At 44.7% G+C, this 17,609-nt stretch overlaps 1 protein-coding gene across 1 annotated transcript; it reads right to left on the bottom strand.

Moving 5' to 3' along the window:
• Positions 1–8,305: 8,305 nt before the first annotated feature.
• Positions 8,306–17,254, bottom strand: LAYN (layilin; the record flags this gene model as incomplete). The annotated part of the gene is given in 11 exon segments (XM_082330590.1): positions 8,306–8,663; positions 9,385–9,487; positions 10,234–10,317; positions 11,237–11,275; positions 11,637–11,794; positions 14,084–14,381; positions 15,544–15,567; positions 16,932–17,072; positions 17,075–17,144; positions 17,146–17,193; positions 17,195–17,254. Coding segments are annotated over 11 exon segments (1,383 nt in total).
• Positions 17,255–17,609: the final 355 nt, after the last annotated feature.

Here is a 17,609-nt window from a genome sequence, read left to right as displayed (position 1 = left end):
GCCGCCGCGGCCTCCCCTCCCCTGCGCTCCGCTCCGCTCCGCTCCCCGCCCCGGCGGCCCCCGGCCTGGCGCCCGCCGCTGCCGCAGGCCCCGCTGCTGTCCTGTGCCGCCCCCCGCAGCCGCCCTCTAGGCCCCTCCGCGTCGTTGCGGGGATCCCCGCCCCAGCTGTGCGCCCCCCCCCGGCTCCGCCTCTGCACTGCGGCCCGGCGAGGGCTCCCCCCGCCGCGCGCTCGGCTCTGTCGGCCCTGGCCGCTGCGCGCACGGCGGGGCTACCGGAGAGGGCGTGCGGCCAGCAGGAGCCCCTCGTTAGCCCCGAGTCTGCCCCAGGCGTCTCTCCAGCCCTGAGTCGGGGGCTCCGTGGCCCCACGGGCGCGGTAAGAGCCTGGGCTGCTGCACCCGGGTCAGAGGCTCTGTGGTCGCTCCACGTAGGTTCCTGACAGAAATACCCTCTCCCCGCAAGTGAGCAGCATTTCCAGTGGGCCAAGGTATTCCAGATCAGGGAGATGCCTCCCAAAATCCCCATCAGCGTCACGCAACGCTCGCCGTGAGCACTGCGTGCGGCTCTGGGCCCCACAATTTAAGAAGGGTGTTAAGGCGCCTGGATGCACACAGAGGTGGCAACAAAGCTGGTGCAAGTGCTGGAAGGCACGTCCTGTGAGGAGTGGCTGAGGACTTTGGGCTTGTCTAGTTTGGAGAAAAGGAGGCTGAGGGGCGACCTCGTGGCTCTCTACGGCTTCCCGAGGAGGGGACGTGGGGAGGGAGGTGCGGATCCCTTCTCCCTGGGACCCAGGGACAGGACGCATGGGAACGGCTCAAAGCTGTGTCAGGGGAGGTTCCGACTTGCCATTAGAAAGCATTTCTTTACCAAGAGGGTGGTCAAGCACTGGAACAGGCTTCCTAGGGAGGTGGTTGATGCCCCACGTCTGTCGGTGTTCAGGAGACATTTGGACAATGACCTTAGTAACATGCTTTAACTTTTGGCCCTGAAGTGTGCAAGCGGTTGGACTAGACGATTGTTGTAGGTCCCTTCCAACTGAACGGTTCTGTTCTGTTCTATTCTATTCTATTTTATTCTATTCTGTTCATTTCCTACACACCTGGAAAGACAGATTTGGAAGCTTTCTTAAGCCCTTTAACATAAAATGGTTAGAGACACTGCAGAGTTGATAATGTAAGTGTGAAAAAAGTTAAGGCCTTTTATGCTAAATTTCCTTTCCAGTACTAAGTCCGCCTAGTCTGCTTTATGTTTGCACTTACACATTAGCTTGCTTTCATTTAAAAAATGCTATGCTCATTTCAACTCTGCAGCAATCTTTCCTCTCCCAGTTCATTCCCGTCCCTCTCTGATCGCTCCCTCTCCCCTGACCCATCTCACACTGGAGGACTGGTACCTTCTGAGATTTGGATACCAGGAATCACCCCTAGAGGCATTGCTCAATTCCACTGACTAAACAAGGCATGTCCAAAAGCTGATGGTACAAGAGCACACGTGTCTGTTGAATCGGCTGCACGTTCAGCAACAGTCACAGACCTTTTATGAACACAAGAGTGCAGTGGATGCGAACGCAGCTCCAAACAGAGTGTGGCCACAAAAAGTGGGTGGAAGAATGCAAGAAACAAACTTCTGTCTCATGCTTTCCCTTTGTATACACGTCTTACACGTAAAGCTGCCTCATACTTGTGGAAGGTTTGTTAAATTTGTTACGTGTTGAACAGCAATGACTGTTCTGGCAAAGGGAACTGAAGACCTCCGTGAAAAGTTAATGCTTGTCCTTCACTGCACTTGCATTTGATGAGATTCCTCTAAGGAATGACATTTTGAGATGACGCTGCTGACTTAGACTGCTATGGATAATAACCGTGCTGTTAGTGTTCTATTTATCCCCTTAAGAAGTTCTGGCAATGACTAACTGATGACTTGGGTTAGTCAGACATCCACCCTCTTAAATGATTGATAGGTGCATGAGCAAGCTTACCATAATCCTACTTGAATAGAAAATGGTGTCATCCCAAGCTGCTACTTGTGAAATTTCACTCCTGTTTCACCCTATAGGATGCTCCATTTTTTTCAGAAATCTGAAACACTGACCAAACAATAATTCTAGCAAGATGCAAGCTTGGTGTGTTAAAAGTAACTTTTTCTACATTGTGCAAAATATTGCCTAATATTCATTCTCAGTCACTTTATTATAAATGAAATTTTTAGTAATAAAATATTTTTTTGCCTCCTGCCCACTTTCATCCATGTAAAATCTCACGAGACTGGTGCAAAAGCAATTATTAAGTCAGATTTTGTGTTTGCAAAGGAAAACTTTTGCAGAAGCTTCCTTGTGCTGCACACCACAATCCCATTTTGGGCCTGAAAGTCCGGGTTACAAAAACATTTCTTAATAACGCTGCTAGAGGAACTGCAGTCACAAAAACGTTCTTTGTACAGCAGCCTTTAGCGGCCCTGGATGGCTTTTGCTGTGCTTCAAGGAAAGTGATGCCGTTGCTTCTCACAAACACTGGTGACAGAGGAGCTCTTCCAGGCCATTTCCAACAACCGGCTGAATGACCCAAGCTGTGGAGCACACATGCCCTCTCGTGGTCAGTGTTCCCGTACATAATGCTACCGCTGTGATGCGCTACTAAACGGAGACGGCAAAGAAACGATAAAATTACCTCGCCTTCTAATCACCGCCACAGATGCTGAGCACATGCAGCTGACTTTGCCTGAGTTCGATAAGCCAGCAGCTCAAAAGACCGGGGCACACGCTTAGTTGCCAAAATATGGCTGTACATGTTTACACACCTAAGCTCCAACATCTGGCTTGAGCTTCTTCCTCTCATTTCCTGTTTTTCAATGCCTAAAAGATGCTTAGTGCCTGCCAAAAAGAGAGAAGAGACCAAGGATACAAGAGTAGAAGTGGATAGACACACAATTGCTTGATAAAAGAACACTAATCACTGCATTAGAACCGTCAGACATTGCAAGTGCCCAGCAGTGACTACTCTCCTATACCAGGATTTTGCTTTTGAGGAGAAATGGTTGCTAACTGGCTGTCATTTTCAAAACAGGTAGAGGTTTTTTTTTTTTTTTTTTAAAGGGATGACTTCTTTCGGGGCTTCATCTTGCACCACTGTGTGGCGGAGGAACGGTGTGAGATTGGCAGACACTCTGTGATACTGCAGATATGCCGGACAGTGCCATTGTGCACATCAACCTCACCTATAACATTCAGGAGGTGAGAGAAGCAGCTGTGGCAACTGACCGAAATATTTCCATGTTTGCAATAGGCAGCAATAGCACACAGATCCAGAAACAGCTTCCTGCATATTTACATTGGCAGAGCGCACTCACGGCCACGTCGTGCACTCATTTCTGTTGTTGTTTCAGTCCCACATAAAGCACCTGCCAAAGCCTTTGGCACATCTTTGTTTCCTGGTGGCTTATGCAAATTGGTTTTGCTTCATTTTCCTATTTTTTTTTTTATTTCCATGCAGTGAAGAAGAGCAAACTTCAAGGGAACCCTGTCAAGAGCTAAATTCACTTCAGATGCTTCATAGACAGAGTTGTTTGGCAGCAAAATGTTGCTCTCCTGGAGCTGGAAATACTCACCTGCAGAGCAATAGGTGAGTAATATTTGTGTTCCTGCTTGGCATGCTTTGTTTGCTTGGTCATCCTCCCTCCATTACCTGGTCTCTGATCAAAGAAGAAAAAAACAAAACCAAAAACCAGATGGATCCAAAACCCGGAGCTTAGCAAATCCTTAGTATAAAGCCAGACAAAGCAGATATAATTCTTTGTGATTTTAACAATATATTCTGAAGAGCTCTGGCTTCCGTAAGCATTTCACAGTGTCAAGATTGCCTCAACCTGCACCTTTTTTTTAGCTCTGCATTACATCTTGTATGCCTTCAGGCAAAACTCATCCAGCAGAAGACTGGCACTTCACTACCACATCACATTTCTGTCCAGCACAGTGTACACAAGGTATCCTAAACAAAGTAAATACTCTTAATGAAAACATTCAACCAGGTAGAGGAGATGAACAGAAATCTTTCCTTGCCACAATACGGCAGGCTATTAAATAGGGGTGTTTGGCTGAGAAATGACTGAGTTACATGGCAATCTTCAAGATTGCTCAAGACTCCACTAAGTAAATCTGAACTAATGATTTGAGAAGTCTAGACAGGGCTATAAAGCTTAAAAAAATCCCTTGGCTGTTTAAATCAAAACACTGAGGACTAACTTCAGTGACCAGCAGTTCTTGTCTTATTGCAGTTAAGTACTCCTGTGTTTAGAAGTCCTGTGCTTGACTGAGATCTATGGACAAAAGCTTTGTTGAAAAGTTGATATGATAAAATTGCAACCAATGCAGAATGGCAAAACTTGGCATGTTCTGGCCGTTTTTTATACACAGACAGACAGGTAAACAGGCATTTACTATTTTTATTTATTTGGCTTGTGAAAAGGTCAAACGTGATCCAACAGAATAAGTAAAAAAGATTAATTGCTATACACAGGGCCAGGTACTAGAACTGCTCAACCAAACCATATCTTTAATCAAATGAATTTTTATACATAATGACTTAGTCTAGACATGCTTCAAAATTGCTGCACAGATCTACTGGACAATAAAATTAAAACTTTGTCAATTACAAGGCCTCATTATTGTCGTCTCAAAATCACTTCAGAGTCACTCAGTTTTAGATTCCAGGCATCCCTGGAAGCCTGTGAATTGCTGTTATTTCTGTGTTTCACATGGGACTGAGACACTCAGTAGTTAAGATCAGACTGAGAGAGAGTACAGAGCTGAATCCAAATGGCCCCAGATACATGATAATGTCCTAAATGCTTTCTTTTTTTTCAGTGCAGATGTCCAGCTTCCCAGTGTTCAACGTACTTGGTTCTCTACGTGGCACTCCCACTTCTTTCTTAGTTCAATGGGATACAATCAAATAAAACTCCAGTTTTGAGGAACAGCTCCATTGCTGGAATAATTGAAAACAGAGTAAGTGCAGACAAAGCAAAATGTGCTGGCTTACTCAAAGCTGAACATATTTGCCTTGAGAATATATAAACCAATGTGTGAAACACCTGAGATATCAGACCAGACAGGACAGAAAAATCTTAATGGCTGAACTTCGCAGTGCTTTCCACACATACACAGCTACGAACATGCAAAGATCCCTAGCAAGAAGCTGTACAGCTCTGAATGCAAACCTCTAAGCATACTCATGACTTCAGTATTAACAGCTGGACTCAATTCTCAGAAGAAACACAGACTAGCTCTGTACTGAAGAATATCCAGAGGCCACACTGGTGCTGTCAGTACTTCATGGCCAGTGACTTTGCCTTAGAATCTACGACTTCCTGCAGAACTTGTGCTCCAGACTCCACCTGTCCATTTAGCACCAAAGTGTTCAGGTAAGGACAAACATCTTTAAAAAGCAGAAAGTGCAAAACAATGCTGTGTTGTCTGTCTATAGCCTGAAGCAGCTGGGGAGCACAGGAAGGGATTGTGCCTGTTCATTTCGGTGGGGGGAATCTTATATTTGTAAATGTGTTTTAAGTTTTGCAGATCTCAGTATTAACATCAAACATTTCACAGAAAGTAGTCCTTTATGGAACCAGATCATGTGCTTATTTGATAAATCCGAATTCCCTTCCTATTCCTTTCCAAAAGCCTTGGCAATTGCAAGTACCTCCAGCTTCCTGTGAACTTTTACAATGGAATTCAGCTAAAGCGAGCCCATATCCAGCAGCACATGGGATTTTGCCCTGCGCATGTTCAAGTCAATATGAATCTCAGTTTTTATCCAAACTCCTGTTACACTTAGCTGCACTGACAAACGCAGCAGTGCAGAGACCTTGCCACAGCAGTTTGCTCTAAGCTCCTATGAAGGTCGTTGAGTCCTTGTAACTGTGAGACAAACATTGAGCTGATCGTGTCTCATGAACAGAATATGTATCGGAAAGGCCTAGCAAAAAATAAGTTAACCACAATCCCAGGTTGTCAGTACTGCTCCTGAGTCCCCTTTGCTGTGTTTCTTCTCAGCAAACATATACAATCATGCTCTCTGTACTACATGGCATAGGAAATTACAAGCTTATATGGGAGATGCTGGAACGTCCTCTCTCTAATGCATGGAAGATGAAAACTTGTCCACGTGATAAGTTCAAAAATCAAAGACATCTAGTTACTTAAGAATCCATGCTGATGGGCAAATTCTGTACCTTCTTGATTCCAAGGAAAGTTGTGTGGTATTCAACTTGCTATGGATAACTCTAGGTATCTCTTCATCAAACCACAGCTAGGCAAGCACAGTTTAAAGAAAATGCTAGGCACCCAACTTTTCATTTAATTGCCGTTCTGCATTCTCGGTGATAAATGACGTTATCCTCCCAAGCAGAAAAGACAGTGCTGTGAAGAAAGATGCCCTTCTCTCTTTTCCAATATAAATTCCTTATTCTTGTGATACAAGTAATGTCTTGAAGTGTGCTTTGAAAAGCCTTGACCAATGGCCAAGTTAAATTCAGTTTATCTTGGAATAGTTCATCACAGCTGTTTTTAACTTCCTACACCAGAAATCTCATATTTATGTACAGTTGGCTAAAATAACTATATATTCTCTGTTCAATAAAAAGAAATTAAACTCAGTGCAACTCTTTAGAATATCCTGTTAGCCTGCTCTGGCTCCTTATACACCTTAGAGAGGATAAAACTCCAGCCTGAAGTTGCTTCTGCAGACATTTGGACAGGTCTTTCGTACCATTTCCATGGCAAATGCATACCCTTGATTTCTCCTAGCTCTTTAACAACTTTATTAAATGTGCTCCAAATAACAGAGAAACAGAGGTAATGATCTGAAAAAACCCTCAGTGTGAAGGATCGTCTCTTGTCTGTTTCCCTTAGAAGTCAAGCAGTGAACTACAGACCATGAATTCTCTCTGAGGTAAACGGTGTTGCATCATATTCTTGCTTGTTCCCCATATCTAACAGGAAAATTCTCATTTCACCTGAATTTATATTTAGCTTTGTGGCAGTTGCTATGCCCTGGTGCCATTCATTTCTACTCCTCCAAAGGTGCAGAAAAATGGGAGGTATCTAATATTGGCTTCAAAATGACACCTTAAAAACCATGGTAAAATAAGATATCATTCCCTCACACTGTCAGAGAGGAAATTCTATGAACTATCCTCAGTACCTCACCTTAATACTTACTTAATCTACATACTGGAATATGTGCAGTCCTTGTAAATAGATAACAGATAATTTATTATAGCTGATTAGCACGATACTTTAGTTTCCCTGTTAAAATGCTGTTTTTAATCCAATTTTTTACGTTCACCTACCTTTTCATAAATTCCATCTCTATGGAGATTAACATCAGGATGTCAGTCTACATGTCACAGGCCCAGGGAGGAAAAAGATCTAGAATAAAACTGCAACTGGCTATTCCTTCTACAAGAAAGGAATTGGTACTCAATTTGTCATTTAGGCCAAATTAGCACATCTCTGGACAGCTAACCAGGCTGCTGCAATTCCCAAGACCAATCAGAATGCTTTGAAGTACCCCATTCCCGTCCTTTAGCATTGCAGAGAAGTCCCCTGTTCCTTGCTTTGCAGTTCCTTTTGCCAGCGGATAAGTGAGGGAACACAGTTAGCCTTAAGACACCCAAGCACTTACTGGGATTCTTGAAAAACCAGCCTAATGGCGTAAGTAACACACAGTTATGCGCTGTGACTCACATACACTGCCTTGGCAGTAAGAACTAGGAGGGAGGGAAAGAAGCAGAAACCTCACTACTCTCCTCCTTGTGAGGTGTCTGTCAGCGTCACGGGCAGATGGTGAGGGAGGCCAGCACAGCTGGGATATGGGCTGATACGGAAACAGTGACCAACCTGCAACCATGGCAGCTTTCCTGGGAACACCTATGAGAATCCAAGTGTGACCAGTGATTGCCTTTTGACTTGTAACACCTGTGAAGATGAGTAGGTCAGTTAAATAAATAGGGATTTTGGATTGTCCTTTAGTTTCAAAGGCATATCTTTGGAGTACAAAAAAGAACAATAGTATTAATAAGCCATTCCTGGGGCAAAAGGGGGCTTGATGCAAAGCAAAATATATACATTCTTTTCAGTTTGGATCCTTAAAAACCCACATTCTTTCAAAAAAGAGAAGAATATAGGGACAATGCAAAACCAGGATAAGCATCACATATACTATTATTAAAACAAGTGCATAGGGAGGGCAGGTTAGCTTGTATTGATATTCACTCTGTCATCCATTTTCTGGGCTTTTTTTATCCATTTCCTTAATATCCGTAAATCTCATTCTCCACCCAGGCCGATTCCTTGCTCCACCCCACATGATCTCCACACAGCTCATAGATATCATTGGTCACAAAGCCACTTTCGGTACTGGCCAATGTCAGAAAGCCACTCGTTGATGTATTCATTGCCGCATCATCATAATCCCTGGAGAGGCTCTCAAGCACCTTATCTTCCTGTGTACGGAAGGAAGAATTCTTAGTGTCAGGCCTGGTTCCAGCCAGATCTGCTTCTGATTGCTTCTTGATTACTTTGTAAATATCCAGATTTGGACTGTTCCTCCTGAGGTTAGACAACCATGCATCTTCCTCCTTTGGGCTTGCATCTATTTGCTCCTGTCTCCTTAGGGATGGAAGAAAGAGGACAAGTCATAATATGCTTTTTTACAGAGGCAAATACAAAACAATACCACACCTCCCTTACAGTAATTTAATGATGACCTTTGAAGGAAAGCTGAGACTCGGAGCCTGGACTCAGGATGACATTTGTTATTACTTGCCCTTCCAGGTGTGTGGCAGCAGGCTGCACACCTGGGGTAGTCCCATGGCAGGACCTGCTGAGGTACCCCTTGCACCCTGTTGCTGGCTGAGATGCTGAGGCAGCAAAACTCAACACTGACACTCGCAAAACCACAGCCAGCATCCCCGCCAGAGGTACTGTGCACACAGGGAAAGCAAGGAGAGGAAATCGGTAAATGTTATTTGCTCCAAACGTATATCCTTTTATTTCTATTACTATGTTTTTCACTTTTGAAGGGGATCTTCTGATAATTCAGATCTTTAATAAGAAAACTTAAGTGCTGATATGTCGAAATAATCATCTTGTTTTACACTATTCCCTAAATACTATATATCTGTGAACATCATAAAATGGCATAATGTGATTTACTTAAAATTTTACTTCACAAGTAACTCAGCCTGGAGCATCTATGCCACTTTTTAAACATGTATTTGGCTGAAAGCTGTCCTCTCCAGAGCATCTTACAGGATCCTGAAGCTAGCTGTAAAATTATTGCCAGGACAAAAGACCACAGGTTCACTTGTTACACAAAAGTGTCACTTACCTCTTTGCAAAAAGCCAAAAACAGACAATGGCTGTAACGACCATCAGGAGAAGCAGCACAGGAATGCTGGGAATAAGGATATAGGCAAGACTCTGAACAGGTTCTAGGGGTAAAAACAAGATGGCAGCTTTTATTCACTTCCAGTTGCATTTGACGTGCACAGAGCTTCATAGAAAAACTAAAACAGCTGCAAAAGGCAGCATCATCACACCTCAATGGGCTTCTAGTATTTTTCATAATCTAGCAGTATCTACTTCTTCTCAAAGGCAGCAAGTCTAACAGAGACTGATCATCTAGTTAAGTAGGCTAAAGTAAAATAAGCTCAAATCTTCAAGATGAGGAACCAACAAGCCTCACTGTCTCACTGTGAGAACGCAGCGGTAGGGCAAGTTAATGAGATATGCTGTTTTTTAAAAGCTTAGGAACGTCCAGCCAAAAGATTTCAGAGAGCAAAATGCCTTTTATGATCTGTGAATTTGTAGGGGGCAAGTCAGTGTGGTAAGAAGAAATTGAAAGTTTTTCATAGTTAATAATAGACTTACAAACAAAACATCAACAATTTACAGATTCAAAAGTGATCCAATAAATTAAAAGTACCTTTTTAGACCCAAAATACTTTGCACAGCTTTAGATTTAGAACATTTTGGTAGCCAAAGCAATCGGTTTAGGTTTGTACTGGAAAAGATTTGAGGGAAGTTTTTTTTTTAGATGCAGTTGTCTAAATTCAGTCTTCTACATTTAGGGTCAAACACTTCAAACTGAAATGTTGACTGTTTACAGCCACATGTGAGAAATGTGAGCCTGCATAGTTAGAGAGAGAACAGGCCAGCTGTTGAACGCGCAGCATACCTTTGGCTTCTACAACTGTTACATTAGCATCTTTCTTATGGTGTTCTCCTGGGAATACTGGGTTCAAGGGCTCTGTTGCAACATCTGGAAAGAAGCAGCTTAATTAATATTGCAGATGTTATTTAAACGAGTTTAAGAATCATAAAAAGTGAGGGTGAGAGGAGACTGAAGAGACTGCCAGCTGCAAAGATGTGCAAGGTGTACTGGAACTCTTTTGCTTAGAGTTCTGCAGCATAGAATCATAGAATCATAGAATCCTTTCGGTTGGAAAAGACCTTTAAGATCATCAAGTCCAACCATTAACCCAGCACTGCCAAGCCCACCACTAAACCGTGTCCCTAAGCACCACATCTACCTGTCTTTTAAATACCTCCAGGGATGGGGACTCAACCCCTTCCCTGGGCAGCCTGTGCCAGGGCCTGACAGCCCTTTCAGTGAGGAAGTTTTTCCTAATACCCAACCTAAACCTGCCCTGGCACAGCTTGAGGCCGTTCCCTCTCATCCTATCGCTTGTTCCTGGGGAGAAGAGACCGACCCCCCCGGCTCCAGCCTCCTTTCAGGCCGTTGCAGAGAGCGATGAGGGCTCCCCTCAGCCTCCTCTTCTCCAGGCTGAGCCCCCCCAGCTCCCCCAGCCGCTCCTCCCCAGCCTTGTGCTCCAGCCCCTGCCCCAGCCTCGCTGCCCTGCTCTGGCCACGCTCCAGCCCCTCCATGGCCGCCTTGGGGTGCGGGGCCCAGCGCTGAGCACAGCATTCGAGGGGCGGCCTCACCAGTGCCTGCATGACCAGCAGTCCCAGATACTGCATCAACAACAGCAAGACTATGTTCCTGCAGAATGGATTATAGACTAGCACAAGGAAAGTGCAAACTGCAGGGAAGCTTCTTGCTTCTTGCTCAGTAAGTTTTCAGTCTGTGAGTGTCCTTGACAATGAATGTAACAGAGAGTATTTCTACTGAAAGTTAGCATATCATTAAAAAAAGCCCCAAACAAATATCTGTAACTTACCTCTTCGAGAATTCTCTATTGGAGCATTCGTTGGCTTCTCTAAAAGAAAAAAGATATGCACAATTTCCTCATAAGCTTGAGTAGGGAGAGCAAGTGTACTGAATATAGTCTTAATAACACAAGCACCCTTTAGCGTTCTCTCTCTCTTAGGCCCCATTTGAGATCTCAAATACTTTATAAAAATCCTCTGAGAATTCATATAAGTCACAAGGCAAGTAGCTACAGATATTAGGAGACTGTTTTCCCTAGGACTTGCATAAATTTAAAGGTATCTGTCTCCCACCAGATCTTTCCAGTGAAGCTAAGAGAGGGTTTCCCTATCCATTACTGCAATCTCCTCATACCTCCTCTTGGGGACTGGGAGCAGGTTGGTTTTTAAAGCTACAGAATGACTCATTACCAAGAGAATATTTGCAAATGAAGTTATTTTTCATGTTGCATCTGTCATCGTTCCATTGAAACATGTAAGGACCTCCGACACCTGGTGGGGCAGATGGCTGGTGGTACATCACAACACAGATTTCACTCCCACAGGATGGCTCATCTACATACCAGTTCCTAAGAAAATACAATGAACATGTAAAGTAAGACGTGATGTCACTTTCCATGGCACTGCAGAAGCTCAGATGGGAATACAGCACACAGGGCACTACAGAGGGCAGAATCAAAAAGAATTACAGCTCAGCACACCCCACCCCACCCTCACCTCCCGCTTCCACGGTGTAAAAGTAGGACCAATAACAACAGAATTATTTACAGCGTGTCTTCTCTTTCTGGAATTCTTAATTTTCAAAGAAAACCCAGTGAGCAAGGTGTTCAACAAATGTTAGGGAGTGAAAGGCTGAGTACCTCACTGCTTGAAACTCCTCTGCAAGGCTGAGTAAAAGCTCAGGGGAACTTTGACTCTCTCTGTGCAATTTTAGACCTGTGCAAAATCATCTATCAAAATTATTTTTGCTCTCTGGCCTCAGTGCCCAATGCCTGCAAAATTTTGACAACTGTTGAATAAGAAAATGAAACAGCTAAAGCAGGACCTGTTTTCCTCTGTCTAGAAAAACACTAACATGAAAAAAAACCTTTCCTGCGGATAATATTGGGGTTTTTTTAATAATAAACTTCACCACTGGAAAACTGTGTAGGCCTTTCCAAGTAGTACACAGGAAGGGGGCTTCACTACTTAGCACTCTGTCGTACAATCCTTACTGAAGGGACATCTTATGCATCTCAGAGAAACACTTCTAAGACTGCGTCCTGATTTTGAAAAATGTTCAATACCCACTGATTTTGGAACAAGCAATGTTCTGCATGCTGAGCACTTTCTGAAAGCTGATCCATACAATATAAATAATTCCAGATATACCAAGGTATTCAACAGGGGAAAAAACCCACACATGTTAAAGCAGTATTTTTTCAATCATTACAATGCTGTATTCCTCCCTCACTTCCTTCCTCCCCTAGTGCCCGCCCCGCCTCGCCACGTCCCTGATCTTTTCCTTGGCTTTATCATTTAGCATAAATAAGCTGCGTCTCACCAACGAAAGGCAATAAAGCTATGGCTGTTTCTCAACAGCGGCAGATCTGGTTCTAGCTTCCTATTATCTACCCCCAATATCTGAACCACAGGAGAAACTTTAATATATTGAACAGTACTAAAAGCAGTTCTGTTTTATTCGTTCCTGCACAGAGCAACTAAAATTTCTTACGAGTTCCCAAAGCATAAAGTGCACAATAGCAAGGTATTTTTACACATGTCCAATATAAAGAAGAATGCAAAGGCACACTTGTCACACATATGACATTTTGCCATAAAATATTTAAGAACGTTTGGGTTATTTAAGGAAATTTGCAGTTCAATCACTGTAAATGCAGCAAGAAATTGAAGATGATGAGTGATCATTGTATAGTTTGATTTTTTAAAATTACTTTAATCACAGGTTCAATCGGAAATATCTACCAGGCAAAACTCTCTTGAACCTAAGTTCACTGTAGAGCTAGCACCTCGTTGCTAAGGCTTTCATCAACCTGGCAATGTTTAGAGCCGATTTGCTAGTTCTATACCACAGAAAGGCAGACCTTGTAGGCCTGGATCTAAGAATATCTTTTGTCTAGAATACTGTGACTCATGATTGAAATCAAATTATAATTTAGCAGAACTTTTGAGGCTCAACACATTTTGGTTCTATGCTGAACAGAAATGTGAAAGTAGTGAAAACAACCCCAGCAAACTTGTATTGGTTGTAAATGTTGTTGCCTTTATATTTTAATTACAGCAAATGCTGTGGTTCCGCTTGCCTTAAGACAAGGAGGCAGAAATCTAACAAGTGTTGTGAAATTTTAATTTTTCATGTCTGCAGTAAATACTGCAGCTCTCCAATTTTACCGTCTCACAGGAAAAAAATGCTAGTCCCTCAGCAAGTAGGAGAAGGGCTCATCGCTCAGGACATCAGGGACAAAGCTTTAGGGGATCTGAAGTGCAGGAACCTTCAGGTCAAAGCACATATTTTGTACATGCCTAATCAGAGATTTTTAAGACCAGATCGCTTGTTCTTCCACCTCCTTTTAGCAATCAAAAATTATCAATCTAGCCCAAGCTAGACACGCTAGGTGTCTTATACAGAGCAACAAAGAGAGAGCAGGGTCTGTAGAGGGTAATTTGTCTACCCCGGACATCTGGATGGGATGAATTGCTCTCTGGAGTTACCACCACTCCTCAGTGATTGCAGAAGGAACACAGATGACAGCTGGGACAACACTGCTTGATTCTTTTGAAAGAATCCTTTCTGATTGCTAAAGGCAGGTGACAGTCCCTGACCAGGCTGCTTCCCAGTCTCACTCATGGGTACCTACCGGAACTTGGATGAGCTGCCATCTGACCAGGAGTAGAGATTTTGACACTCTGTACTATTGTCTACCTCCTCCTTTTTCCTCCTAAGCCCTATCCAAAAATCTCCATCAGAAGCTAAGAGACTCTCAATAAATTTTTGAATCAGTCTTTGCTCTGCTTCTGTTTCAATACTGACTAGATGTCCACCATCAGCTCTGCAGGCAAGGTGTGCTTCTTCATAGCTGATCCTGCGTGAAGCATCATGAAAATAAACTATTTTGTAGCACGGTTGCTGTGTTCCACCCCGGCAAACTGTCTGTCCTGCAGAAATGGAAAGAAACCTGTTACAGAAACTATGCCTGTTAGTACCGAAAGTGAATGCTAATACTTCCATTTGCTTGAGTTTTGCACTGTACAATAGTTTATATGGAAAACACAACACAGGCAAAAAGCGTCTTGTATTACTGGACTAGCAAATGGCATCTGCAGACTTTTCTTACTGGACGTAACCGTTTAGGTCGATCTGCACAGTACTCTTCTTTCACGTCCTGCACTTGTCAGCTCTCTCATGAATTTTCGGCGATTTGAAGACCCTAGGAGCTCCTTACAAAGAAGCAATGCTGTGCCAGAGAGCAAGCTGACATGTGCAACCTTTTAAAAAGGGAGTTCCTTTACAAGGATTCAGAGAGGCTTTTTTTAATTAGTATTATTTTTAAGGAATTTAAATGGCTAAAATTAGAGATCCCCTTACACCAACAGAGATAACAATAATTTATCTTCTGGGGCATATGTAATAGCTTCATGAAGTATATACTGCAGTTTACCAAGATGTGTTCACCCAGTCCAATTGTAAGCATTGCTCTGCCCTGTAATGTTACCGACTGCCCAGGAAGTAAACGACGCCTGTTTTCAGACCGTCGTAAGCCGAGGACTTTCTCATGCATGAAGCAGCATGGCTTATTTTGATTACAAGGAAAGTAAAGATCAAAGTGAAAAGATACATAATCTAAAATTATGCACTTGTATGTTTCTCAGCAGAAGAGTGTCAATATTTAGACTGTGGAAACAAACAGTTTTGTTTTACTCAGTAAATATTTCTTTTCAAACGCACAGCAGACACAATCTGCTAACCTACATGTTTTTACAGAAGAAAAACATTTAGCAACGTTTGTAGCGTACTCAGAACAAATGGGATGTGAGGACAGGTCATTATAAACCCCTCCATAGGATATATGCTGGCTTTTCTTTATTCTTATACGTTCCTGCATGGCCACTCTAAGAGTGGAAATTTAAACATCTTTTGTACGGGAATTTTTGAACAGTTAAGTACTCTGCATCACAGAGTCTGCTAACATTTTACATAGAAATTAAAATTGGCCATACTGCAAAAGCAGTATTTAAAAATACATCTCTAGCATAACCTGTGTTTCTCTTGGTAACTTAACGCTCATGCAGGCTTGGTGAAAAAGGCAAAAACCCTTACCTCTTCTGAGGGATATGTCCACTGCTATCGTGAAAGACGTAAGAAAAACACAGATGGCACATTGTTATTAAAAAACTGCAGCAACTGTCTAGAAATAGCGTCAAAAACTGCACTCAGGTTCTTTCCTGATACGCAAACACTTTTTTTCCCATTAACTGGCAGAAAACCTCTGTCTCATCAGCCAAACTTGTCATTGCTTTCAGCTAAGGAAAAATTCTTTGTAGTTGATTACTGTCTAGACTTCATTGCTAGTTAGGTTTCCAAATATAGTTTAGGTAACAGAGGACAATTGGTTAAAAAAAAAAAAACAAACATGGTTAAAAAAAGCTCTCACCAATGCTGAAAGGGTTGCTTGTATTTTCCCCTTATCTCCTCATCGCCTACACGGGGTCTGCCTCAAAGCCTGCTGACTTCAGCGAGCCTTGGTAATGCAAGACTAGGGATGAGTCAATTATACTGAGAAGTAAAAAATTCATGAAATGAAACACATCTCAAACCCCACAGCTGGCAGCTGAGCCCTCTAACTCACTCCCACAAAGCTTCCACTGCAGACAAGAGCATGGCAGAATTAAAAATGTATTTATAGATATAATAAAACTTTTGCCCGATGTTGAAATAACATGAACATTTCACAGGCAACAGCATTCAGGCTTTCTGCTGAATATACCACCCCATCGAGTCAGGCAGAAACTTCCCCCAGACTGGCTATTCTGTGCCCTAAAACCAGACTAGATTACCTAATTTGGGTACTACGTCCGAAAACACTGCTGGTCCAGCCTCGAGCTGCCATAGATCTATTCCTATGAAAGGTGTCTAAACAGGCGACATTCCCTTGCACGAAATCAGGAGGACAGTGATAATCAAAAGAGATTTTTGTAATAATCAAAAGAGATAATCAAAAGAGATTTGTAGAGGAAGAGTAAGACAACCTAGTGTTGGCTGGAAGCTCAGCCAGGCTGGTAATTACCACTGAGGGTCGGATGACAAGGGTAGCTCTGTTAGCCAGGGCAGCATTTAAAATTCCTAGAAGCGAGGCAGAAATGCAGCAGAGAGAGCAGAAGGGTTTCTCACTGGAGGAGGAAAATGACACCGGACTGTCGGCGGCCAGCGAGGCAGCGGCGCTCCCGCCCGGTGCGGGGGGCCCCGGGGCAGGGGATGCTCCGGCCGGGGCGCCCGAAGGGAAACGCACCGCGCAAGGCAGCGCACACGCACGCACGTCCTCGCCTACGGCGCAAACCCTCCCGGGGCAGGAGGCGAGGGGCGGGCGGAGCCGGCGACCAGGCTCCCCGGGGCGGCGAGTCCGGCCTCCGGCCCCCCGCGCTCCCCGGCCCCCTGAGCGCCGGCCCCGCTGCGCTGCGCGGAGCGGCCGCCACCCCGCGCCGCCTTACCGCTGAGCAGCCGTGCCCCCGCAGCCCAGCCCAGCGCGGCGGCGCAAAGGGCCGCGGCCGCCAGCATCGTCCCCGGCTCCCTCGGCGAGCGCTGGGCGCCCGGCCGGCTGCGCCGCCCGGCCACATGCGAGTGGCCCCGGCCCGGCTGCCGGGCGAGAGGGGAGGGAGCGGGGAGGAGCCGTCGCCTCCTCCCTCCCTCCCTCCCCGGGCTCGGGGCCAGCTCAGCCCCTGCGCGGGTAGGAGGAGGCCGCGGCGAAGACCCCCCGCCAAAGCCCGGGGACGGGACCCGCCGCCCTCGCTGCGCATCCCTCCTCCGGAGGCATCTGCCTCTCCCGCTGCGGGGCACAGGCCGAGCCCGCACCTCTTCCAGCCGCCCCCGTCCTCAGCTGTCCCCTGGGCCACACTTAGACACCTCACCCCCCGCTCCGGCTTTACAACTTCCCTGTCCCACACATAAAGGACAAGGCGTGAGCACAGGAGACATCTCCATCCACCACAACGCCTGAGTGATAGAAGCCACACCTGAAACCAAAGGCTGACCCTCCCCATACCGATGTGCAGCTGCCTGTAAGAAACCGCTTCAAGACTGAAAACAGAACCCGGGAACTTTGTTTTAACCATTAATAAATGCTGAGCCGGCTTCCTGGCGGCTGGGCACCTGTTTCCGGGATCACTAGC

This window comes from Platalea leucorodia (genome assembly GCF_965183815.1).
Source record: "Platalea leucorodia genome assembly, chromosome: 20".
NCBI lineage: Eukaryota > Metazoa > Chordata > Aves > Pelecaniformes > Threskiornithidae > Platalea > Platalea leucorodia.
This window is presented reverse-complemented; position numbering and strand designations above follow the sequence as displayed.